The sequence below is a fragment of the Carlito syrichta genome, unplaced genomic scaffold, assembly GCF_000164805.1.
Source record: "Carlito syrichta isolate Samal-C Ts95f unplaced genomic scaffold, Tarsius_syrichta-2.0.1 Scaffold314298, whole genome shotgun sequence".
NCBI lineage: Eukaryota > Metazoa > Chordata > Mammalia > Primates > Tarsiidae > Carlito > Carlito syrichta.
In genome coordinates this window covers 430,960-457,319 of record NW_007258394.1, presented here as the reverse complement: position 1 = coordinate 457,319, position 26,360 = coordinate 430,960, and the positions used below count along the sequence as shown (strand labels likewise).

The window sequence follows — 26,360 nt, the reverse complement described above, 5'->3', positions numbered from 1 at the left end:
AGGAAGCTCCCTACCAGGGCAGCCCGGGAGCAGAAAAGAGCTTGCCTTCGGCTTTCCTTGGGATGCTTGCCTTGGGAAAGTTGGGGCCCTGGCTCCTGGCTTTTGGGAACTAAAATCATGACATCATCATGGGAGGACAAGGCAGGGCTGGCCTTGGGGACCTGAGGTGGGCCACTGACATCAAGGGAGACCAGTCGTCCCGTGGAAAGGGCTTCTGCCTGCTGTCTGCCCCATCTACCTGTGAAGATGGGCTTGGTGTGAAGAGAACCTCAGCACAAGGCTTTCCACACGCATGTGCAGGACATGGCCAGCATGGCCATGAGCCTGAGTTACGACAGTAGCACTGAAAAGTTAGCTCCCATGCCACAGACACTGGAATCTTCAGAGCTGTCCTGTCTGTGACTACAAACCTATCCATTCACTGATTAGGAAAAGGGATTAGGGAAAGGACTTAGTTAGAGATAGTGGCCACCCTAACTTCTTCCATGAGAATATAATTTAACTTTCCCTCTTGAAGGGAGTCAAATAATACACATGGGTCAAACTGGCCAGAAATCCTGTCGGTTCTCCCAAGATGGTGCCTCTCTGAAAGGATGGGTGATGGTAAGGAAGACACATGCACACACACACGTGTGTGCACAATACCACAATAAGCCTGGACCATGGTTACTCATTGGAAGCTTGGAATGTCTGACCATTGCTAAAGGTCTGAGCAGGGTTCTGGTGCTCCTGAACTCCATTCCAGTGGTTGCTGAAGTAGCATCTTTTGCACAATGTCCAACAGAAGAGTTCATATCCCATTTGGTATAAGAAATGGATTCCAGCTGGGCTCAATGGCTCAGCCTGTAATCCCAGCACTTTGGGAGGCAGAGGCGAGTGGATTGCCTGAGACTGCAGGTTCAAGACCCGCCCGAGCAACTTGGCAAGACCTCGTCTCTACAATAAATCAAAAATTAGCCGGGCGTGGTAGTGCACACCTGTAGTTCTGGCTACTTGGAAGGCTGAGGCGGAAGGATCGCCAGAGCCCAGCAGAGTGAGGCTGCGGTGGCCGGGAGCATGCCACTGCTCCAGTCTGGGCGACAGAGTGAGACTCCAACTCAAAAAAAAGAAAAGAAAAGAAATGGATTCCGTGCCCTCAGTCCCTGGCTTGGGCCTTTGTTCTTCTCTTTGGCCTATTTCCCCAGGGTAGTCTGGCATCAGTGTTGGCAGAGGCACTGGGCAAAGCATGCCAAGGCAAGGTCTCTGTGTCAGGGCCCCTCTCCAGCTCCAGGCAAAAGGGCATGTGTCCTGGCCCAAAGGGGGCGGTGGCCCCAGTTCACCAGGGAAAGAGGTCAGTATTTGGAGGTATAGCCTCAGGATGCTGAGAACATAAAGCTATGGTGACCATGAGAAGGGAAGGGGAGTGGCAGCGGCCTAGTTCTTGTAGGGCATTCCATGAAGGGGGATGATTCTATCAGAGAGAGACTTTATGTCTATAGCTGATGATCCACTGAAGTCTGGGTTTAGCTGCTCAGAGGGGCCAGTTCACAAAACCACCTCTGTCCTAACCCTTGATCAGAGCTCTCCAATGATGTCCTACGGGAGGGGAGATGGCAGAGCTCAGCATCAACAGAGCATCCAGAAAGGCACAGGCATCCCACACCCAGGCTGCAGGCCCACGTCTTTGGTCAGTATCAGCTTTAATATTTATTAATGAGATGTAAGTACCCAAGTTGGCTCCAAAGGCAGTGAACTTGCAGTCTGGGCAGGGAGTTGACACCCTTTTGAGAGAAAGCTGTTCCAGCTGTGGGGGACCCCTGTTTGTTGTCGAGCTGCCTGGATGGCAGAGGGTATACCAAAGAGTCTGCACCTCAGGAAGGAAAGCAGCGCCAGCCCCCTGGAGTCCCCTAGGAGGCAGTAGGTACAATAAGGAAAAAGGCCTTGCTGGTCATGGTTGCTGATGTCAGTCTCTGTGCTGAGTTTAGTCCTGAGGCCAGAGGCACCTGCAAAACTGCACGACCCTTGAGGAACATCCTTGCTCTTTGGGGCTAAAACTGCTCTTCCTGGACCCAGCTTGACCTGAGAGTAGAGGCACACTCCCACCCCGCTCAAGGCCAATGCTGTTTCTGATCCGTTGCTCAAAAGGAAGGCAGAATGGGAGGTGTTCTCCCTCACAGAAGCAGCCCCTGCCCCTCCCTCATCGCTGACCCAATCTCCCTGCTAGACCTCAACCACATCAAGTCCTGTTCCTGAAGGCGCTGGACTGGGCCATGGCCAGTGGGTAATAACCTGTCCAACCCTGAGGCTCGTGCCCCCATGACAGCAACACGGTGGCCTTCTCTTCACGGTGACTGTTGACAGCATAACATTCTTCTGCTTGGCCTCAAACTGAAAGCACTGCAACTGATGTCAAACAAGATGTTCTACAGGGAGGGAGGCTGGGGGCAAAGCTTTGCCTCTTTCCTTGAATAAAAAGCTCTCTGTTCAACCTCCATGGCTGGAGTCTCCCGTTTTCAGCAGGAGATCCCAGTTCAAACCCTTGAGCAGCATCCTTCTTCTTGGGGTATCTCAAAGGCACCTCCAGGAAAGCCACTTTTCTTCCATGCCTGAAGTGGGAGACCAGTGTCACATGGGCACCACACAGCAATCATGCTGGCTTTATCGCCTCTCAGTATAGAACGCTGTGCTTTGAGGTGACTAACCAAATCCCTCTCTTTGTGTTACCGCCTGTGATATTTCCAGCCGAGGGAACAATTCCCTTTCATTCAGTAAACATGTATTGAACACCTACTGTATGCCAGGGAGGTAGGCAACTAGGTACAAGTGACCAGGAATGTTTTCTGACTGGAGGGCCGGAAAGTGGGAGAGTGACAGGTATCCCACCCCCGAATGTCCTGTGAATTACACACAAGATAACCTTCATTCGAGGGATGTGCATGCCTCTGCCAGGGTGTACACCCGATTGTAGTTACAGCCTTTGAAAGAGGGACTGGACGTCCTGAACAGACAGAACAAAGCAACCAACTCCTCAGAGATGAACCCCTCAGCCAGGGACGGTCAGGATGCGATGGCTCCCCAAACGACCACACAACCTCCAGCACAGGATACTTTACTAAGCTTGTTAGCATAAAGAAAAAAGGACTCAGGCAACCACATAGTCATCTTGAAGTAGAGTTTAATTAAAAGCATATTGATTATAAAATCAATCAAATCTCTGGAGGGCAGAACAAGAAGGAACAGGCTTCAGTTAACAGAGAAGGGAAGGGCTTCCTGTTGGTCGAGGAGGAGCCTCTTCCCTAGGGTGACTCCAGGCAGCGGGGCTTGTCCAGAGAAGTAGGAAGGCCCCACTATCTGCCCGGGGCCTGCTTTCTGGCCAGCCAGAGGCTTCTGAGAAGGGGCGTCCTGCCCCCACTGAGAGAGCTGGACCGCAGGAGAGGGAGAGCCTGTCGCCCAGTCTGGGCCATCTCCAGGTGGTCTCCTGCGGAGCCTGCCAGGTCTGCCTCTAGGCTCCCTCCACGCACTGGAAACCTGGGGTGTCTTCTGTATCCCAAAGGTCAGAAAAGGGCACCTTTGTTTAAATCCTTCTTCTCGGACTAGCCATAGTCAGGATCCTCTCTGACTGTCCCAAGCCCTCCAAGTCCTGAAGTGGAGGCCCACAGGTGGCTAAGGCAGCTCTACTCCTGGGGGAAGGTGGATGGGAAGAAGCAGGGTTCTGGGGTTGTACTTCCTTGGCCATGAGCAGGCTAAAACTGAAGTGGGGCAAGAATGCAAACAACGGGCTCAGCCAATTCACAAACTGGCCCTCGGGATCCAAGATGGCTCCCAAGTAAAGCCCTGCCCACAAGGGAAGTACAATTTCCCATGGAGTGGAGGACGGCGGGGTTCTCTAGTCAGTCTCTGAATGGACCTGGAGGAGGTGGAATGTGTCAGGTTTCACTGGAAGGTGAGAGTGAAATGTCTGCCTGGGACCAAAGTAGAGGAGGCTACAGCACTCCCTTGGAGAAGAGTCAAGGGCAGTAGGGGGGCTTGCGGAGGGAGGGGCAGGTCTAGGGAAGGAGTCTGTCCGGCATCCCTGAGGTAGACATGGCTCTCACCAGGAGGGGTATGGCCACCAGTCCTCTCCCCCTCCTTCCTTCCCTGTGTTTGCCCTCTTGAGGGTTTAGATTTTAACTCATCCCAGGTCAATGGGATCACTGGGCCAGCTATGGGGTTGGGCTTCAGGTGTCAGTTTCAAGCTGCCTGGAGTTGTAGAAGGTAGAAGACTACCCAGTGGCAGATGACTCTCAGTCCTACTTCAGCTCAGAGGGCAGGCCCAGCTGTAGATTCAGTGTGTACAGATATCAGGGATCCCAGGAGAGTGGGCAGAGAGCACGACAAGAAGGAATCATGGATTTCAGGCAAGTAAGAGGAGGAGAGCACTTCTCGCAGGCCCAGCCCAGTGCTAAGAGAACACTCCGGTTGGCAGATGCCTTTAGGGCTGGTGAACCCTTGGCCTGAAGAGATAGCAGCTTCTCATGGGGCCCCAGCAGGTGGCAGCTCTGGGCTTTTCATAGCCTGTGGCTCCAGGGAGAGAATCTGTGGCTTTGGGTGTCTGTGGATCTGAATCTAGACAATGGTGGCCCTGATTATTGAGGCCACAACTCAGGAAGGGAGTGAGGTCCTATGACTTAGGCTGGGTGTTTCTAGCTATAAAAGAGGGACCTGGTCTTGTGTGTTTGGCTGCCTGTGGTTTGTGTTGGTTTTTGAACTCCTTATCTTCCACCTGCTGGCTCTTAAATCTGCCCTCATATAAGTAATCAAATCTAATCATCCATGATCTGAAAGCTAAGCACAAAATAGGAAATGCTGAAATGCTCAACCAAGGCTCAGAGCCCATTGGGGTTCCTGCCTCCGTCTCCACGCACCAGGCAAGGCTACTTGGTGATGAGAATAAGCTTCTGAGCATGAATCTCTTTAACTTGATCGGAACTTAACTTGACGATAAATTTCCTGGGTCCAGTTTTCACTGGGGTGCATTTTATTTGGGATTGGATGGTCTCGCCAGCCTTCACCGTCCTGAAAATTTCAAAGCCATACAGACAGACACACAATCAGCCAAGAATGCCGTGGGGAGAGGGAGAAGATGAGTTGGGTGAGGAACCAGGAGGCCCAGCCTCAACTCAGCCTCTTTGGAAAGTCCTGGCCATTCCAGGGCACAGCACCATGGACCTCTATCCTGGGTGCTGTTTTCTCAGATATACAACAAGATGTTTGTACCAGCTGGTTTCCAGGAGCTCTTACAACTCTGACATCTCACAAAACTTAAGCCCTGCCTGGGTTTACTACAGATGCTTTTGTTTCATGGGTATTAGCAACAGTTGTCTCATATGAAATCCAAGAGGAACATCTGTTTTATGATGAATCCACAGGAAAGGAATTGTCTGGCCCTTCACTATTCAAAGTGTGGTCTAGGGTCCCACAATGCAGGCCAGCACCTGGGAGCTTGTTAGAAACACACCTAGATCTGCTGAATCAGAATCTGAACTGAACTGTAACAGTATTCCCCGAGGTAATGTGTGTGCTCTTTAAAGATCAAGAAACCCCGTGAAAGAAATAGGAGTCTACTGGGTTTTACTTGGAAGATTCAGACATCTTGTAAGAAATAGAACATCAGGCTGGGCTAAGTGGCTCAGCCTGTAATCCCAGCATTTGGGAGGCCGAAGTGAGTGAACTGCTTGAGCCAGTGGGTTCAAGACCAGCCCAGGCAACTTGGCAAGTCCTCATCTCTACAATAAATCAAAAATTAGCTGGGTGTGGTAACGCATGCCTGTAGTTTCAGCTACTTGGAAAGCTGAGGTGGAAGGATCACTGGAGCCCAGCAGGTCAACATTGGGGTGACCCTGAGTGTGCCACTGAACTCCAACCTGGGCAACAGAGCAAAACTCCAACTCAAAAAATAAAAAATAAAAATAAAATAAAAATAGACTATCAGAAACAAACCATTAGGATTCAGTAAAGTCCTTTGCTGGATATATCAGCATAACAAAATCAGTTTCCATATAGTCCAGCTAACAATTAGAAAATAAAAAGTCTTCCATTCACAAAAACTATAATATACCTTAGAATTAACTCAACTAGGACCATGCAAGTTATATATGAAGAAAACAATAAAGCTTTTTAAAAGTGATAACGAAGACCTGAATAAATGGAAAAATATCTCACATTCCTAGATGGTAAGACTCAATACTGTTATTTGGCACCGTTCTCCCCCAAATAAATCAGTCACTTCAATGTAATACCAATCTAAATCCCAACAGCTTTTTAAAAACATCCCAACAGTTTTTTAAATGATAAGATGATTCTAAAAGTTCTATGGACAGGAAAAAGGAGGAAAGAGGGACATTTGTCTAATACATATCAATATGTAGTTGTGATAATCATATCAAATTATCATAGAATTAAAATAACAAGTGGCATGATATTGCATTGGAAGAAGACAAATGAAATTGCAAATGAAAGAATCCAGAGACCCAGGCATATATATGGGCAATAACAGCATAATAAGTGTAGGATTTCAAAGTACCAGGAAAATGATAAACAAAGGTGGAGCTCTACATCACTTTATACCCACAAAATTAAATTCCAAATAAATACCTAGTTGTGTAAATAAAGCCAGAAATTCTAGAAAAGCATAAGAGAATATCTTGATACTCTTGGGATGACATGAAACTCAGTATCCATAAAGGAAAAGGTTGACGAATTTGGCTACATTGACATTTAAGTTTTAGTAGTGAAAGACATCATAGTTATTGTTTTTTTTAATACAGACTGTGGCAAACAATTTGCAACACATAACCCTCTTTTCTGTGTAAAGACTCCATGCGTATTAATATGAAATAATTAATGACTCAGTAGGAAAAGGGACAAAGGATATCAATGAGCAATTCACAGGAAATGGTCAATTGACATAATAAATTTTCACTCTCACAAATAATCAAAGCTGCAATATACAGCATTGAGGTTACTGACCATTAGCTTGGCAAGAATCAAAAAGAGTTGTTGGTGGAGCAAACATCAATGCAATCTTTTCTGGAAATAATTTGGAAGTAAAATATACCTACATTTTGATCCTATGACCCCACAATGGGAATTCATATGTCGGGAATATTTACACACATGCACAAGATATGGGTCTGGAGAGTATTTCTCTTGTAGGAACAGCTCAGAAAGACTCACCCTTGGTTAGAAATCTGCAGTGGGACGACACCCAGGCTTTCCAAAGAGAACTTGACATTAGTCAAAGGGATGGCCATGGAATTCTTGAAAATACAAGTGCAGACAAGTACCTGGTCAACTTTGGCTGTGTTAGGCAACTGTAGTAGAGTGAGGATGAGAAAGGGGGAGAGAAAATGTGAATGAGCCATGTGTGTGCTTTCATGATAAGCTAAAGCAGAGAAGTAAAACCACAGTGGTGAGTTATATCAAGCTAGGGAATGGACCTGAAAGCAAGGTGTTGGCAGGGCCATGTACTCTCTAAAGGCTCTAGAAGAGAATCTGTTCCATGCCTTTCTCTTAGCTTCTTCTATTGCAACAATCATATATACATATATACCACCTGAGCTTTGTCAGACATTTTTTTAAGGAATTCAATACATATAATCTGATGCCAGCTGGAGATCCTAACCTGACCTTCCTCCTGGCCTCTTTCAGCCCTAGTCAGGATCCCCCTTGACCACCCAGTCCCAGCTGCAGCCTGTATTTCCAAGCCCCCCTCCAGCAGGAAGGATGGGTACAAGGCTGCCTCTCCAGCAGGGTCCTTGAAACGGGACGCTGGTGAGGGAGGAGTTCCACAGATGCCCTTCCCAACCTCCAAGGTTCAGTACCTGCACAGGCTCATGTGACAAGCCCAGGCTCCTGGCCTACTATACTAAGGCTCTCCTCTGTACCCTTGGGCATGAGTCCTACGTCACACACAAGACTCCAAAGACCCAAATGTCCTCCCAGCCATGTTGCTTCACAGAGCAGATCAGAGAAGCAGCCCAGAGGCCAGGCTCTGCTCCTCCTCCCTCAGAGCACCCCAGCCTTCATTTGTCCAGAGTCAGAGCACTTGCAACTGCTGCACCCACTTCCCCCAACTGGCCCTGGCTGCACCGTTTCTCAGACCCCCATCACTGTACCTTCTGCATCTTTAGACTTTTGTGCTATGTGCAAGTATTATTTATTCAACTTAACTTCTAAAGTTAAGTTAACCAAAAACTATAAAAAAGAACAATGTTAGACCCACTGCTGCTCCAGAAATACCTGTTTGGAAAAACAAGGTACCATTTTTCTTAGGAATACAATGAGCCTGAAGAACAAGCTAAAGAGGGTTCTTAGGGGCCCCACCCCACTTTATGGTCAAGCACCAGGCAGGAGGAGCCCTTTGTGAATGGTAGGCAGCTCACCTGTACAGAGAACTTGGGGTACTGAAAGCACGTGAACACCTCAGAGGCGATTATTTCACCTGACTCCACAATTTCCGAAATGATGAAACCTCTAATGATTGGATCATCATCTAGCATAATCAGTCTGTCGATGTAGCTCTTGGGGTCCAAGGTCAGAGTTACTTCTGATACTGCCAAAGAGCCAGGGAGAAGGGGAAAGGTCATTTATCATAGCTCCCCAGTATGAGTTTTCATCATCAAGCACAGAGTTAGATTAACTTTGGGTGGATTGAACTGGGTAACCTTGGACATGTCTCATCCTCTCTTTGGAAAACAAGACATTGGGCTCAAGATGGAACTAATAATTGACTGAGTTCTTCTGGCTTCCATCCTTAGTCCATGACAGATATTACTAGTTGTCATCAGGATGTCCCACTTGTTCTTAACACTATGCCTTACATACCGACAACCCATTGATTACAATGGGCATTTGGGATACAATTTCCACCACCATAGAAGACTTCTCACAACACTCCCAGCACCCCTAATTTCTAGCTCAGTGACAAACCCTAGGCTCACGGTTCAGTGGTCTCTTTGGCCCACATTTCTTCTGTGGCTGAATTTCTTGTGACTACCAAATGATAGGTACTCAGTAAATGTTTGTGTTCACTCACACAAAAGTTTGTTAATGTATGGGAGTAGTCTACAAAAGAGACAGGGATCCCAGATGGTGGGGACCCTGGTCCCTCTTGGGACGTGAGAACTCTCCTGTCCTTGGCTCTCATACCTTCTTCTTCGAGCATCACGGTCTTATTGAGGATACACAAGTTTGCCACCCTCTTGCCTGTGTACATCTGTAGGTCAAAGGAGCCCGAGATGTTGACATCTTGTGGAATAGCAGTCTTCCTTTTGAGAGTCACGGTGAAATTAACAGCGTTTCCAAACAGTACATGATCTGCCTGGACAATCATCTGAAGAAAGTTATCTCTTATAGGTGAGACATACTCCTTCTCAAAACTGAGAAGGGAGAAAGCATGTTCCATGATCTCCCTTTCTTCAGAGGAGCCTGAGAGAGAGACACAAAAGCAGCCTCTTTAGGGTACTACTGCAAAGGCCAAATGTCCCAACCAACCCTGAAAACAGAGAGAGCCTGCTCATGTGGCCAGGACTCCAGAGACATCCTAGGAGCCCAGTTGCTATAGATGTACACAGAGATATGTTCCAATCCCCATTCCTGAGTAATAGCACATTCGGACATCAGTGGGAATGACAGAATAAACACCTCCAAAAATCTGATTCTCCAAAAAGTAGTGCAAACACTGGCAAACATCAAAATCTTCAGAACTCTTGAAATTAACTAAAGGTTTATAACAATCTAAGGAGCATTTATTCATGAAAAAGAAAAACAGTTTAATCTCAGTAAGAGGAGAGCTTTGTGGCATTCTGAATCCCATCCCTTCTTGCCAGCGCCACAGTAGCCTTGAAAACCAACAGCACCAAATCACAGTGAAAACCAGCAGCCTAGCCACCTCTGGAGAGGTTAGAATGATTTTGGAGTTCCCTAAAAGCTCCACTACCAGAGAATTGCTATTTGACACAATGACAACTCCCTGGAAATCCCCATTCTCAGAGCTTATCTTTATTGACCTGACTCAGAACTCTCTTGTTACAAATAGCCTTTTCCTTGGGCATTTGTTAAAACAGACAAACAATAGCAACAACAAAACAGCAGCAATTGTTTAACATTTGAAGGTGCCAAGGCAGCAATAACAGTTGAGGGAAAAAGAAGCTGACCAAAAGACTTAAAAGGAAAAGCTGATGAATAAGATGGCCATAGGGGCTTTGAAAGGCTCAGATAGATTCTTCAAAATGTAGATGGTCTGAGAAAGACCTAATAAGGCCCTAAGATCATACTCCTATCTAATCTTGAGGCTCTGCACAAGCAGGAAGTGAAGGCAAAGGAAGAGTTGTAAATTATCTGCCAGAGCATTAAATGTGTGTGTACCCCCATCTTGCACGCAGAGTCTCTTGGAAAAGGTTAGGAGTCTTATTGATTTAAGGAATTCAAGGAAATCTCTGTCCAGTAACTAGCTGACCACTAAGCAAGCTGAGCAGAGACTTCAGTGGTCTTGCACGATAAAGATTATAGACTTTACAGAATGATATCAGGGAAGTCATTAAACATTGCATGTTGTTAGTCATGCAACAAAAACTACAAACAGAAACAACAAACCTGGGATGGGGTACAGGATCTGATTTCCAGAGTTCCCATATTATAATCTTTAAAATGTCTGATTTTCAACAGAAAATTACAAGACATGCAAAGAAACAAAAAAGTATGGCCCATACACAGGGCAGGAAAAACTGTCAATAGAAACTGTTCCTGAAAAAACCCAGACATTGAGCTTACTAGAAAAAAATATTTTTTTCTTTTCTTTTCTTTTTTTTTTAGTTTGGTTCTCACTGCCACCCAGGTTGGAGTGCAGTGGCACAATCATAGCTTACCACAGCCTTGAACTCCTGGGCTCAAGTAATTCTCCTGCTTCAGTCTCCCAAGTAGCTGCAACTACAGGCGTGTGATATCATGCCTGGCTAATTTTTAAAAATTTTTTGTAGAGACGACGTTTCACTGTGTTTCCCAGGCTTGTCTTGAACTCCTGGACTCAAACAATCCTCCTAGCTCAACCTCCCAAAGTGCTGAGACTACAGGGATGAGCCACCATGCCCAGCTAGACAAAGACTTTAAATTACCAACTTTAAATATATTAAAATAACTAAGGGAACATATGAGAGCAGCGACTTGCCAAACAGAGAATAAGAGATTAAAATTATTTTTTAAAAAGAACCAAATAGAAACTCTGAAATTGAAAACTACAATAATAGCAGACTAGAGCTTGTAGAAGGAAGAGTCAGCAGACTTGAAGGTAGGTCAACTAAGATGATCAAGTCTGAGAGACAAAGAAAAAAGAATGAGAAAAGCTGAACAGAGCCTCAGAGACTGAGGAACACCATCAAGTATAGCAGTTGACAGATACCATTTGTCTCCCTCTCTATCCTATCTCTCTCTCCTTGATACTTCCCTCACCTAGCCTTTTTTTTTTTTTTAAAGACTCCTTCTGGCCTAATTGCTTTTGATCAAATTTGCCCAGTCTCAAAACAAACTTGGGGATAAGATTTTATTCAACAGACAGCAGCTGTAGGAGGGATTTCTGAACTTAGCCACAAAGCTCTCCATCCACATCCACTCTGAACACAAAGAGACTTCAGAGAGGAGAGTTCCAGTTTGTCCTGGGCCGCCTTGGCAGTCATTGCTTGACTCATTTATAGTCAGGAAATATTTGCTGAGGGCCTACACCGTGCAAGGTTCTGTATAAACTCACAAAGCTCACAATAAATTGGAGTCCCAACTGACCTGCTTGTGACTATGCTGCAATGAAGGCTGGGAAAAAGCCCGCCTTCCTGGACACCACCCTCCATTCCCCAACACAGCCAGAGGTTCCATCTCTAGCAGCCCTTACTATATCCTGCCTTCCTATTACACCCCACATTCTGTTTGCTCCCGTCTAAACTCTGAACCCTTTGAGGAAACCATATAAAGTCATCTGCATTTCCTCAGTTCCTGGTATGGGAGCCACAGCCAAGGGGCCGTGGAAGAAAGAAAGCTCTATGTGACTGAGGATCAGCAGGAACAGAGGCAGGGTCTGAGCAACGGGAGGGTGTGGATGGTAGACTGCAGAGGAGAAAGTTCCAGATGGGGAGAGCGTGGCAGAAGTCTGGTAGAGGGAAAGTAGCCAGTCATTTCAGAGAGAAGCAGGCGGCACAGCTGGAGATGAACTGGAACTCAGGAAGAAAGCTAGAAGCCAGTTCTGCGAGGCCCAGAAGGCCAGGGTGAGAAGACAATCCCTAATTTGCCAGGTACTGGAGAGCTCCCAGCGTTCATCAGCTGGTGAAGCAATGCACAGACCTCAATTAGGACATTCTTTAAAAGAGGTACAAGTTATGCTTTCTGCTCCCCAGTCCTAACAGCTCACTTGAAGAAAGACCCACACAAAACCAACCAGGTCAGCCAGGATGAAAAGAGAAGGGTCTTAAAGCTTGCTGCTGAGAAATTGGGGGCTCAGATGGGAACCGAGGAAGCCCTGGGGACAGGGAGGGCTGTCTGCAGATGTGGAAGAGGCCTGGCCACTCATAGGGAAGCCCAACACCGCAGCTAGGATAGGTAGGAGGGATGAGAGGCCTGTTCTAAGGGATAATAAGGTCACAGTATCAGGAGCAGCCCATCTCAGGACAAAGGAAACTTATGGGCAGCACCTGTGTCACTGCCAACACCTGTGTGCTCACTCTCCATTGGGCTCATTCTACCCGTCCCTGGATATTCTCCTGACATCCTGAGTTCACCCTGAATTCCGACTCATCCTCCCTCCCTGGATTGTCTTCACCCCCTTTGTGGGCCTAAGCACAGCAAATGGCACCTCCATGTTCCAAATGAACCATCGGAACCAGAAAGCCAAGGAACATACCTCCTGTCTGACTGAACATGCCCCACCTCCCCCCACCAGGCTAGACCTGCCTCCAGAGAAGCCCCCGGCTTGGTGTGGGACCTGCAGAGGTGTGTGCAGTGGGACGAATAAGAGCGGCTACTTACTCACTGAGGGCTTGGACAAGTAACTTGGCATCTCTGAACCCCAACACTGGTTTTCTAAAATGTTAACTAGAGTACAGGCCTCAAAAGCCAGTGTGAGGACCAAGTGAGGTCAGGAATATCACATGCTTAGCAGTGAGATAGGCATGTAGTAAATGTTCAAGCAATATTAGCTGCTGCCACAACTATTAATTAGTAATAATTATTAACAAATGGTTAATCATAATGGTAGCTGCTATTGTTGGTGATAAATGATAGCTATGAATAAAAATCAATGTAGAAATTCATACTCTTTACCATCACCATTGTCATCTTGACTGGGAGTTGGCAGACTTTGGCCTGTAGGCCAAACCTAGCCCACCACCTACATGTCTCAATAAAATGTGACTAGGACATAATCACGCTCATTCACTTATGCATTTGTCTATGTGGCTACCTTAAAGCTACCCAGGAGAGCACAGTAATTGCCACAGAGGCTGGATGGCCCACACAAGCCTAAAATATTTGCTATCAAGTCCTTTACAGAAAGGTTTGCCACTCCCTGTTCTTGACTATTTTCATGGTCTTGGTGACTCAGGGCTGAGTTAGAAGGAGCCCTATGATGCTGGTCACCTTCTGGGTACTTGTACTCAGAGGTGATATCATTCCGGCTGTCTTGGCCCACTGCCTTGGTGCTGATGTTTTTCCCGATGCCCATGGTCTCCTTGGAGACCACGTGTAATTCCTGCTGCTCATTCACTGACTTCACCATCCAGATGAGCTTGTCACCATTTACTTCTGAGAAGATGAACTTGGTGTCATAGACCATGAAGATGTCGCCTTTACGGATGGCAGCCAGTGGCGAGGGCCCGCAGCAGTAGGCACCTGAAGGGAAGTCAGGGAGGGTGGCTCTCAGTTCTCAGGAGGATTCCCCAGCCAACCCTGCCTAGACCCAGTGACAGAAAAAAAAAAAAATAAACCCTAACAGGACTGGCAGGCAAGCTTTGCTCAAAAGGTAACACTTCCAAAAAGAGGGACATATGGCAGCTTTGACTTGAAGCAGGTCAGGAAGCCTCCATCCCAGTTATAGGAAGTCACTCTGCCTGTCAACCCATCCTAGCATACCAGTTCCCAGTGGAGCACAGAGTCACACAATGTGAGTCTGACATCTGGTGTCAAACCTTGAAGCTTTGTGACCTTGAGCAAGTCACTTTACCTGTGTGTGGATCCACATCCTAGAAAACTGGAGATAAAAACAGCACCAACCTCATAAGACTATTGGGATTAAATGAAATAATACAGGCAAAGTATTCAGCATTGTGCCCCTGAAATGAATGCAAACTGTTGCTATGGATCTAGGCTCATGAAAACATTTCCATTCTAAGTGCTCTCTTTTAAATTTCTGGCATGTGCATAGAGAGGTCCCCTTATCAGTCACTGACAACTTGGTGAGAGTTAGTCTCTTGGCTGACCAATCTCAGTGTTAGTTTGGGGTTTTTGTTTGTTTGCTTTTGCTTTTTTTTTTTTTTTTTTTGAGTTGATGTCTCACTTTGTCATTCAGTTTGGAGTGCAGTGACATGATCACAGCTTACTACAGCCTTGAACTCCTGGGCTCAGTAATCCTCCCGCCTCAGCTTCCCAAAGTGCTGGATTGCAGACCTGAGCCACCACACCTGGCCCATTATTTTATTTCATCTTCTACACACAGGCTTTTCTCACTTACCTCTTTCAAGAGGCCAAGCCTGTGAATTCCGTGTAGTGAGGAACCAGGACTCAGAAGAACTGGACTCATCTAACGCTGGCTCTGCCCCTAACTTGTGGATGGACCTCAGGCATTATGTATAAAGGGAGAGGGTTAAGTGAGCTTCTTCTTTTTTTTTTTTTGAGTTGGAGTCTCACTCTGTCACCCAGACTGGAGTGCAGTGGCACGCTCCCAGCCACCGCAGCCTCAAACTGCTGGGCTCTGGCGATCCTTAACACCTCAGCCTTTCAGGTAGCCAGAACTACAGGAACGTGCTACCACACCTGGCTAATTTTTGATTGATTGTAGAGATGAGGTCTTGCCAAGTTGCCCATGTGGGTCTCGAACCCGCGGGCTCAGGCAATCCACTCACCTCAGCCTCCCAAAGCATTGGGATTACAGGCTGAGCCACCGAGCCCTGCTGTTAAGTGGGCTTCTAAGGTCCCTTTTTGAACAGGGGCACGGGGCTCCTCACTGTCTGGTTGCCATTGTGACTATTCCCACCTCAATAAACGCTTCTGGGACTCCCTGGGTAGAAACAGCTCTCAACATGCCCAGCTGAGAATCTTCAGGCAGAAGGCAGGGAGTATAAGTGTGTTACCAGCTCCTCCCATCTCTGGGAGCCACCTTCCATCCCCTTTTACCTCTCATTTTAAGAGCAATGCCTGATCTCTAAGAAACGTGGAGGCTGGTTTCACTTTTAACTGCACTTTCTGCCTTCAGGACCACGTGGGCTCACACTGCAACTGGAGGAATCAAGGGTTGCACATGGAGGGGTTTGGAGATAGCAGAGTGTTTTTAAGTTTTAGTTTGAATGCCTTTGGGGACCTGCATGCTCATGTCTCTGGGTCCTCACCTTCCCAGTTAGACATCCCTTTCACTCTCTGGCCCTGCAGGCAGGTAAATTTGCCTTGTCCTTGGAACAAGGTTCACAGCCAAACTGAGACTTGTTTCTAGACAGACCTTCACAGTCCTCTACTCAGGCCAGTGTCCCATGTAAGCTGAAGTCCCTAAGAGGCTATGGGAATGTGGCAGAGGTATCAGGGAGCCAGGGGCAGGTTCATCCCAGGTCACACTTCAGCTAGGGCAGTTCTGCTTTTACATAATAAGGTGTCACATAAAGTTTCCTTCAGGAGGGTTTGCCTTAAAAAGTGTCAAAACTGTTTGTTGAATTTATTTTCCTTTATTAGGCAGACTTTTTTGTCTGTAATACTAGGACTCACTATTTAAAATAAAGATAACTTGATTCCATAGATTTTCCAAGTAACCAGAGACCAACCCCATGCCTCTGTTTCCCCATCTATACAAAGACATCTCCCAAAGCCCTTCCAGGGGAACTGCTGTCTCTCACCCAGGACTTGGTAGCCCATAACCAAGTGAGATAATCATCCCCATTACATCACATGGGCTGCGATCTTGTCCAGCTACTTGGAAACTATGTGACCTCAGGACTCACTTCATCTCCCCGAGCCTCAGTTTCTTCATTTGTAAAATGGGGATAATGACAGAAGCTATTTTGAAAGGTTAGTTGTGACTTAAATGGACCATGTAGCTATCACACATGTCACATGGTAGGAACCCTTAAAGTACTCCCATATCATTACTGTCATCAGTATTATTAGCATAATCTTTATAAACATATCTAGCAAGCTGAAGCCCCTGCTCAGTGGGACTGGCAGGGATGCCTGGGCATGCCTTTGTTCCTGGAAACTGTTATTAAAACAATCCCCCACCTGCTTTGCTACCCACCCAAGACCCACAGGATTTAGGACCAGGCCAGCAGAGCAGCACACACAGAGCACTTCCCACTGGTCTGCTCACCTTCACTGCGCTCCTGTGGTGTGCCATCCACTACCTGCCAGCCATCGTAGCCCTTGGGCAGATCGCGACGCTTCATCCAGGCCTCCGTCCACACATGAAAATTCCTGCAGCAGGTCAACAACAGGCCCCACCCAGTCCGCCCCCAAACACAGTTAGAGATACACATGCCAATCATCAGGGACCCACTGAGGTTGTTCTCAAGGCTTGGGAAACCTTTGTGAACACTGAGTCCCACCTGCCCCACCTGGAAAGCCTCCAGGTGCAAGCGAGTGTTGGGGGTGGGGGGTGGGGAGCAGAAATCTCATGAGACCCTGCTCTTGCCCATGGTTCCCCAAGAGCCTGGGAGTTCTCACCAATGAACACAGTGAACTCAAGGCATAACCAAATTCTGTTTGTCTTGACTCTTCAGTGTTTGAGGCATCATAGACACCTAGTAAACATTTGCTGAAGAATGAATGAACTAACAGTTGTAATCCTTTTCTAGGCTGTAGACGGTCACTCAGTGGGATTCTGATTTTGTTGACAGCAATTTTGTAATGAGCCAGTCTCTGAACTCTCATATTATCTCTTGCTATTTCAAGTTGGGTCTCTTGGTTTTCTGGGTAGACAATTATAGTCATACCCCAGGATCCTGGGGTTATTTCTAGGACCCAATGTATACCCAAATCCACACATACTCAAGTCCTGCAGCTGGCTCTGTGGAACCTGCATACAGGACGAGTCAGACCTCCAAACACATGGGTTGTGCATCCTGCAAATATATCTGTGTTCAGCTGGAAAAATCTGCATATAAGTTGACCTGTGCAGTTGATACCCATGCTGTTCGAGGGTCAGCTATATATCATCTGCCAATAATACTGCTTTAGTGCTTCCCTCCTAAAAGTTTCAAGTCTGTTTGTTTTTTTTTTTCCTGTCTTGGTAGATGAGCAACAACTTCTCAGCAACATTCAAGTGAAAGCTGAGAGAAATGGCATCCCCGCCTGGCCCAACTTCACCTGCAGTGCTCGGGTATTTATAATCATGCCCTGACCTTCCCACCTCTTCCACTCTCTCTGCAACTTCTCATTCTCCATCTTCTCTCCTGTGGTCACTTTCAGTTTGCAAGCGGCCTGTGTGCTCTAGATCACAGAGCAAAGGAAATAGCGCTTCATGCTAGCCAGCAGGTACCAGTTAGTCAAAGGTTCTCAAACAGCAGTACATACTAGATCTCCTGGGCGGGGTGCTAACGTTAAATAGATTCCTGACCTTTGCCTCTAGAGGCAGGGGCTCCAGCACAGGACTCTGCATGTTTAACAAGCACCCCCAGGTGATTTCATACTGATTGTCCAAGGCTGAACTTCGAAAAACACTGAATTTCAGGAGTAATGATCGACTGCTACAACTTGAATCAGTCTCTGGAGTCCTACAGCACAGTGGAGTCTGTAGGTTGGAAGGGCCTAGAGACTGGGACTTGAAGATTTTGGGGATGCCAGGTACAGCGATCATGTCTGTAATCCCAGCTACTCAGGAGACTGAGGTGGGAGGATCACTTGAGCCCAGGAGTTCAAGACCAGCCTAGACAACAAAGCAAGACCCTGTGTCTTAAAATACAAAAAACCCCAAATAATAATAATAAAAATTACTGGGAGAAGGAGGCAGGACAGGATAGGAAGGAGGGACCCTACCAGATAGAGTCGTAGGTCATATCGGTGATTGTCTTGCCCTTCTCATCCACGTAGGCATCCACGGTGAGGTTTCTTTCTGTGTCGTGGGCTGAGTCAAAGGCTGTCACACTGCGTGCTGGGATGCCCAATGCTCTCAGCACTGAAATGACCCCAGGTGGGGATGACTGACAACTGTGGGGGCTGGGAGCCCCTCCCTGGGTACCTCTCCCCTTGGCCCCTGGGCCTCCCTCCTACCTGTGGTCAGGATCCCTGAGAACACCCAGCACTGCCCAAAACACACAGGCTGCATGGTGGTATAGTACTGCTGCAGGATGGGCACGCTGCCTGTCCACAGGTATGGGGCCGTGCCACCCTCGTACTTCCCAGACCAATTCCCAACGAGCACGCCTTTGCCATTCTCAAAGTTCACCTGCCACACACATAGAGACGTGATCAGTGTCTACCCTTCAGTGGAACAAGGAGTTGCCAGCCTGGCCACCCAGCCCCCAATGTGGACACCACAGAGTATCTCAGAACACTTGGAGGACATGCTTTGTCCAGGTTCAAAGAGCATACCAGCTGGGGTAGATGGTTGTCATTCTATGCCTCAGTTTCTTCCTTTGTAAAATGATGATCATTACAACACCTACCTTTAGAGTTGTTTTGAGGATGACCTGGGTTGGGCCTTGGCCTGCCTCTCTCTTAACCTCCAAGGAGTCCTAGCTGGACAATCCTTCCCACTTTATTAAAACCGGAGAGAAGGCAAAGCCACATGAGTTCATCTTTTTTTTGGGGGGGGGGAGTCAGGGTCCCCCCACTGTGTCATCCAAGTTGGGGAACAGTGGCACGATCATGGCTCACCGCAGCCTCAACCTCCTGGTCTCAAGTGATCCTCCCACCTCAGCTTCCTGAATAGCTGGGACTACAGGTGCATGCCACCACGCCTGCCTGCCTAAATTTTTAGAGGGGGGTCTTGCTATGTTCCTGGACTCAAGCAATCCTCCTACCTTGGCCTCCCAAAGTGCTGGGATTATAGGCATGAGCCACTGCGCCCAGCCCAAGTTCATCTTTTAAAGCACGTACAACAAACAGTGACTTAACATATATATAAATAATTTAAAAATTAACATATTAACAAACAGTTTTAACTTAGACTTTCATTTCAATCTCTATTGTACAGGTAGATACAGAGGAGTCTTCTGAAGACACTAAAGGTGACACAGTCACAAATCTTTGATCCCGTGGTCTTGCTTTGACCACACCCATCCCACCCACACTCTTCTGGTCAGCATATTAGCATTCTTCACAAACCCCATGATACCTCATGAAAAACACAATTATACAGCCTCATGTTTCCCAGGGTGCTAAAGATGTCAGTTTGTTACGTTGAAATGCTTACAATCTGCCACAATTTCTGAATCCTGTTTGGGGGTTTGTTCAGTTTAAATTTACAAAGAGTTTAAAAAACTGGTGTGGGCTGGGCCTCTCATGACCTCTCAAGTAATGTGGCTGAACAAGCCTCTTTACTTGTTAAAATCAGGGGGAGCACAGAGGCCACCCATGCCCAAGAGTGGTCAGAAGGGATAAAAACGAATGAAAGGGAGACAGGCATCGGGACACACACATCCCCTCTTCACTGTCACCCAGTCACTTCTGTGCTCCAGGCAGCTGTTTCCTCCTGTGAAATCTAGTAGTGGCCCCAGCCTGCCAGTGCCTGCTGGACCCAAGCTGCCAGTAGAGCAATGTGGGGGAGGGGAGAGATAAGGGAGGAATGGTAGCGACACTGAGCCCAAAGCACACTCAGACTTTCAAAACTCCTAATGTACTATGCTCTGTTCCCCTGTGGAAAGAACAAAGCACATTCCTGTTCCAGGTGTGGCCCCCAGTCAGTCTCTCTCCTAGACCTAGTGACTCACCTCTAACCAACAGAACACAGCAAAAAAGGAATGGCTGCCACTTGTGAGATGAGGTTACAAAGACTGTGGCCTCCAGCTTGGGCCCTCCCTGTGTCACGTGCTTGCTTTGCAGGTGCAAGTCACCCTATGGTAAGGCCCCTGTGGTGAGAACCCAAGGCTGCCCACACCAGGTAAATGAACCTGGAGGCGGGTCTTCCCTGGTTCCAACCTTGAGAGGCCTGCAGTCTGTGAGAAGCCTTGAGCCAGAACCAGATTCCTGGCCCACAGACATGTGAGATAATAAATGTTTGTTGTTTCAGCTACTGTGACTGACGGGGTGACTTGGTACACAGCGATAGATGAGGAAAGCACTAACTGCCCCATGGAGGTTCCTTGCCTGGTGTGGGAGCCCTGCCAGAAGCTCCACCTGCTGGTCAGAAATTCACAGTAGCTCAAGCAGGCCCCTTGATGGCCATGGATATCTAGGGGTGAAGGAGGACTATTAACAGGGGACCTGGGAGAACAAAGGGGGAAAGTTGTCAGACCTAAAGCTGAGTCCCCAATGTTGCACGGGCTTCTGAGACTCCTGAACGCAGAATCTAATCTTTGGCAACCGAATTTTGGAAGTGATTCCTGCAATATCTTGGAGCTCTGAGGTGCTCGCCTTGGCTCCTCATTGTGAGCTTGGAGGGCTTTAGGAAGGAGCACTGCACTGGGAGTCAGAAGAGCTGCCTCAACCACCACCTTACCATGCACCCTCGGGTCAACTTCCCCTTCTCCCTTGGCTGGTTTCCTCATCTCTGACACAAGCAGTGGCTTAATCCACTGCTCCCGAAACTTCAACACTCATAAGAATTACCTGGGAATAGGCCACACATAGGCCCACAGTGTGTCAGGCATTGGGCTGGGCACTTGTTATGTGTTATTGAGTCCTCATAATAATACAAAGACGTGCTAACTAACAGAAGCCCAGAGAGGCTTAGCGTCTTATCTAGAGTCACGGAGCTTGAAAGGAGAGAAGCAGCCAATATGTGCAAGTTCACCTGCACTGCTGAGAACTAGAGCCTCTCACAGCAAGCTCCCATGGGGGTAACAATGAAAGAGCAGGCCTGGCGGGCTCTGTGCCTGGGCCCAGAGGGTCAGCATCAGGGCCCCAATGATCCCACCAGCCTCACATGGAATGCGGGCCATTCAGGGAACAGGAGCCCAGCATTTATGAGGTACCCCACATGCACCAGGCACAGGCTCACAGTTACTCAGCAAAGAGAGCGCTTCATAAGCCCTGGACTTAAGACCTTTCCGCTCACAGACCCACCTGGAGATGAATATATGTCTGCTCCCACCCACAGATGCAAGATAGCCACTCAGCTGAAGTCAGTGGGCCTTTGGAGGATGGTTCTCAGGGGCATTGTCATTTACCTAATAATCCCTCAGTGGTGCTATAATTTGCATAATTCTCCCAAGGCAATATTTGCCTTTTTCACTTTCACTTTCTCATAAGCGTACAGAGGGTAAAAAATGGATGTGGTTTCAGATTTCATATTGTAACCAACTTTAAGAGACTACCGCTTGTTGAGCCTAGGTGTGGAATCGAAGAAAAATATCTTCCATAATCTGAAAAGGCTATGGAAATAGTCCTGCCTTTTAATCTTTGCATATCTGTGTGAGGCCAGACTTTCTCCATATGTTCCAACTAAAACAATGGACCTCAACGGATTGAATACAGAAGCAGAGAGGAAATTCCAGCTGACTTCTATTAAGCCAGACATTAAAGAGATTTTCAAATGTAAAACAATGCTACTCCTCTCACTGCGTGTTTTATACTTCAAAAAACATAGGTGATTTTAAAAATTAAAATGCACTATTTAAGTTAACATGATGGATTATCATTCTTCTAGAATAAATACATATCTTTAAACTTTTCCATTTTAATTTCTAATACAGTAAATACTTATAAACCATATCAACACAAGCTATTTGGGATCCTTGATCATTTTTAAGGGGTCCTGAGACCAAAATGTTTGAAAATTACTGCTCTGGGAAATCTGACTTCCAAGTGGCCAGGCAGAGTAGAGGATTTGAGGGGTTTCTCAATGCTAAAGCCAGGAAAGTCTCAAGGAAATTGGAATGATTTGCTTACCCTAACTGGTGCCCAGCATGCAGACCGTAGGAGGACCTTACCTATTAAGACCATTTTGCAGATGGGGAAACTGAGGATCAGACAAGTTAAGTCATTTATAGCTAAGGTCAGTCCAAAAGTGTCAGGGCTGGGATTCTGAACACGGGTGTGACTTGGAAGCCTTCACTCAGAACAGAGTTCAGCAAATGTACATTTCTTGATAGTTTTGAATGATTGATTGGCCATAGCACCATGGTATGCTTCAAAGAGCTCACAGTCTAGCTGGGGGAAAAGCCTAGAATCATGTTCAGATAGTACAAGACAGCGTCAAACTGGGGGCAACATTACTCCACAGACTTCTGTGTTACCAGAATCTCTTATACTGAGCCCAGGTGTCCCACACCTACCAGAGCAGACATAGCCCTGCACACCAGCACAGGGTCCCTCTTTTCTATGGGCTTGAGGGAGCTCTCATCCAGCAACAAAATGCAGCAGTCCAGGATGTCTTTCTCAAACTATTTCGGAAAATGAAGAAAGAGGCAATTAATAAGAGTTTCCCCTGTGTCAGAAACTCAACACACACCATCTAATTTGCACATCATAGCAGCCATGTGGAGTAACCCATCTCCCCTGCCTGCAGTCTCACAAAAAAGTCCACCACAGCATCCAAAATTAGAAACCACTTAAAAGTTCAGCCACAGGGCAGTAGTTAAGTAAGTCCATAGATCTATAGGGTACAGCCATTACAAAAAAGAGTTTATAACACTGTGGGGAAAACTCCTTTGTAATCAAGTTAAATAAATGAAACAGGCTACAAAGTCATGCACAGATAGGATTACTTCAATATGTAAGCAGTAGGAATAGGAAAAAGAATGAAATATACTACAACGTTAAGTTATTATCACTGAGGGAAGAGGTTAGGAATGATTTTATTATCTTTCTACATCTCTATATTTCTTAAGTCTTCTAAACCATTTATGATAAACACATGCTACTTTTGAAACCCTATTTATTTTAAACCAGTTAATCAAGATATAGTTTGCATCTCATAAAATCTACCATTTAAACTGAATGATTCAATGGTTTGAATATATTTACAGAGTTGAAGCGCATATGTTAATTTTGCAATCTGAGGGGGAAAACTATCAAAATAAAATAAAATAATAGATTACAGTGTTCATGCTCCAGAAAGAATCTGTGAAAGTTTTGCAGTTATAATTCTTTAGGGCTCTTAAAGTTGTCCCTTGATTTTCAAAGAGGGGCAACTACCCAGGATTCAAGCAATTCCTCCTTTCCATGCCTCCTGTGGTCTTCATTTCTTCCTTCCTCTGCCCCCACACCCCCACTCCTTCTTCCCTCTCCATCTGCTTCCTCCCAATTTCATTTCCCTCCACTGCCCCGTCTGCAAGGGGTGATGGTGACACAGACTTCCAGGGATGGAGTTAGGGCGAAGAGGATGCCTGTGGTGTGCCTAGCACAGAGCACACGGTTGACCTCACAAAGGGAGGCCCTCCTCCAGCAGTCCTACTTCCGGCCTATCCTGGGTGTCCAAACCCGGGGAGAGTAGAAGAAATTCAAGCCATTGTGAAGGCTTTGGCATTTTCCAGAAGCTTTTCCTTGCAAAATCTGATGAGGGGAAGATTGGAAGTTTTTGGTGCCATGAATCTGCACACCCTGGACTTCAGAGCAATCATGTGCTGGTGTCCACTCTGCTGCTCTGCCTCGTGTTTGCACAAACAATTCATCCTTCCACTTTGCAAGGCCTCCACATCGAGTCTTCTAAAAAAATCTCCCTCGACTTTTGGAAGCTCTTTGTCAACACCAACACTCTAGCAGTCACAGGGTTTCCTTGTAAATAATTGTCAAGTGGTTGGTTTTCTGATAAATACACTGGGAGGAGTTGGGGGGAAGGAGCAAGGGAGGATGGGAAAGGCCCTGGGTGGGCCCAGAGGAGGGGCTTCTGGCTGAGACTCCAATCCCACCTATCCTCTCTCAGTCCCTCACCCCAGCCTGCACAGCCTGTAGAGGTCACCCCCCGTCAGGGCAAGTGTCACACATATGAGGCTGCAGTTTGACCTGAGGTTTACAAACCTTTTTCCACAACCTTTACTGGCTACTACCCAGCTAAAAAGGTGGTCTAGCAAGTGAGGCCTGGTCCAGTCACAGGATGACATATCCTTACCTGACCAAAGTTCCAGGGCTTTTGTCTGATGTATTGTGCAACCCCCACGAAATGGCAGCCGGTGTCGTTGAGGATGTACTCTGCCAGCTCTTCCTCAGAAGGCATGAATACCATGTCCTCTGAAGCAAGACCACACACGCACAGGGGTTATCACCCACCCCGGGGCAGAGGCCATCTGAGCTGGGGGTCTGCAAGGTCTTTTGGAGGGACTTGGAACAGCAATTGTTGGGGGAGGGAGGTGAGCAGGAGGGGAGGTCAAGGCAGGCATCCAAAAGAACTTCCTGAGCCAGCTGTGAGGGACTTCTGGGAAAATCCAGAACAAGATGAGCTAAACATAATGAAGATCAAGTATGAACTGTAAACCACTGAAAAGAAAGAGTCCGTAAGTCCACACAGGTAATAGAGAGAGAGAGAGAGAGATGGATGGCTGGAGGTGAAGGGAGGGCTGTGCTTACAGGAGATACCTGAGCTGGCAGGTAGATGTGTTGGAGAGCTGGTATTGGACAGTCACTTTGGCACAGGAGAGAATGTCAGTGGATGCTAAATCTGGAGGTGGGGAATTCTGATGAGGAATGGAATGTTTGCATGATCTTAAAGTGTCTCCACATAGACTACTTGTTAGTTACAAAGGAAAATATAGTAACTATATAGCAGAAAATGTTGACAATTCCTTGACCAAATGATCATGTTTAACACCTCCAGATGAGAGGTAAGTAGACACCGTGTGTCTTTAGATGTGAATTTCTGAAAGGGATGCATCATTTGCATAATATTCCAGCCAGGGTTGCAAACTCGAATCTAAAAATGGTGAACCATCAGACACACCCAAAATGAGGAATGACCTTTTTAAAAAGGGTGATCTCTAGTCCTCGAAAATATGTCCAAAAAAAAAGCCTAAGAAAAACTGAGGAGCCATTCCAGATTAAAGGCGGTAAAGCAACAGACATGATAACTAAATGCAATAGAGGGTCCTAGGCTGGATCCTGTGCCAGAGGGGAAAAAAGTTATAAAGAACATGATTGAATCAAGTGACTAGACTGGAATAGTCCAGAGAACAGATGATAAGAGTGTTATGTTGACTCTTAGTTTGCTGGAGTTGATAACTGTGCTGTGGTCATATTAGGATATCCCTGTTTCTGAGGAATGTATACTAAAGTATATAAGGATTAAGAGACTTGTTGTGTGTAACTTACTCTCAAACAGTTCAGAAATAAAGTGCGTGTGTGTGTGTGTGTGTGTGTGTGTGTGTGTGTGTAGAGATGGAAAATGATAAAGCAAAGAGGGGCAAAATGTTCTCATGAGGTGAATCTGTACAAAAGGCACGTGGGTGTTCTTTATACTACTTTGCTACTTTTCTGTGAGCTTGAAATAATTTCCAAATACAAAGTTTGAAAAAAGAAAAAGAAAAAAGAGACCCCTGTTATCAAGCTTGAGTACCTGACAGCTTTTAACTTCAAGAAGGTGCCGGGAGGAAGGGCAGGTATAGAAAAGAGTTGGCATAGAATGCACCATGTTTGAAGTTGCAACAAGATGTTCAGCACCTTCTGGAGAGAGGCTGGTGCTGACTATGGCGGAAGTCACTGTGAGTGACATTTGCAAAAAGGGAGAAAGGAGTTGGGTGGATGAGTGTGGAGAGAAGAGAACGGACCTCAGAGAGCAGAAGGGAAGAACCAGCTCCAATTCAGGCCTAGACACCCTGACCAAGGGAGCCTCTGTGGCGTGGTGGAGGCAGGTGCCGGCTGGGCCAGGTAAGGCAGTAAGAGAGAAGTGGAAACAGCGAATGGAGACCTCTGCTCCAAGGGCTTTGCCACAAAAAGGGACCTCCAGTCATGTCCACAATCTTTCCTGGGTCACATCCCTTCCATTAGTCTGCAAGCACCTTGAGAGCAAACCAAGGCGCACAGACCCGTGCATTGCCATGGCACTTACGGTCTCTCATTTAGTCAAATGAGTCCTG

At 46.8% G+C, this 26,360-nt stretch overlaps 1 protein-coding gene across 1 annotated transcript in view; it reads right to left on the bottom strand.

The window, feature by feature from the left end:
* Window positions 1–4,892: 4,892 nt before the first annotated feature.
* TGM4 (transglutaminase 4) overlaps window positions 4,893–26,360 on the bottom strand; it is a 30,881-nt gene continuing 9,413 nt past the window's right edge. The window contains exons 5-14 of the mRNA XM_008071375.2: window positions 24,404–24,522; window positions 22,629–22,736; window positions 18,463–18,637; window positions 18,229–18,367; window positions 16,565–16,668; window positions 13,636–13,887; window positions 9,169–9,447; window positions 8,403–8,572; window positions 7,195–7,331; window positions 4,893–5,034 (exon numbers count right to left, since the gene is read on the bottom strand). Of these exons, the coding sequence (XP_008069566.2) occupies window positions 4,893–5,034; window positions 7,195–7,331; window positions 8,403–8,572; window positions 9,169–9,447; window positions 13,636–13,887; window positions 16,565–16,668; window positions 18,229–18,367; window positions 18,463–18,637; window positions 22,629–22,736; window positions 24,404–24,522 (1,625 nt within the window). The remainder of the gene's footprint in view (window positions 5,035–7,194; window positions 7,332–8,402; window positions 8,573–9,168; window positions 9,448–13,635; window positions 13,888–16,564; window positions 16,669–18,228; window positions 18,368–18,462; window positions 18,638–22,628; window positions 22,737–24,403; window positions 24,523–26,360) is intronic.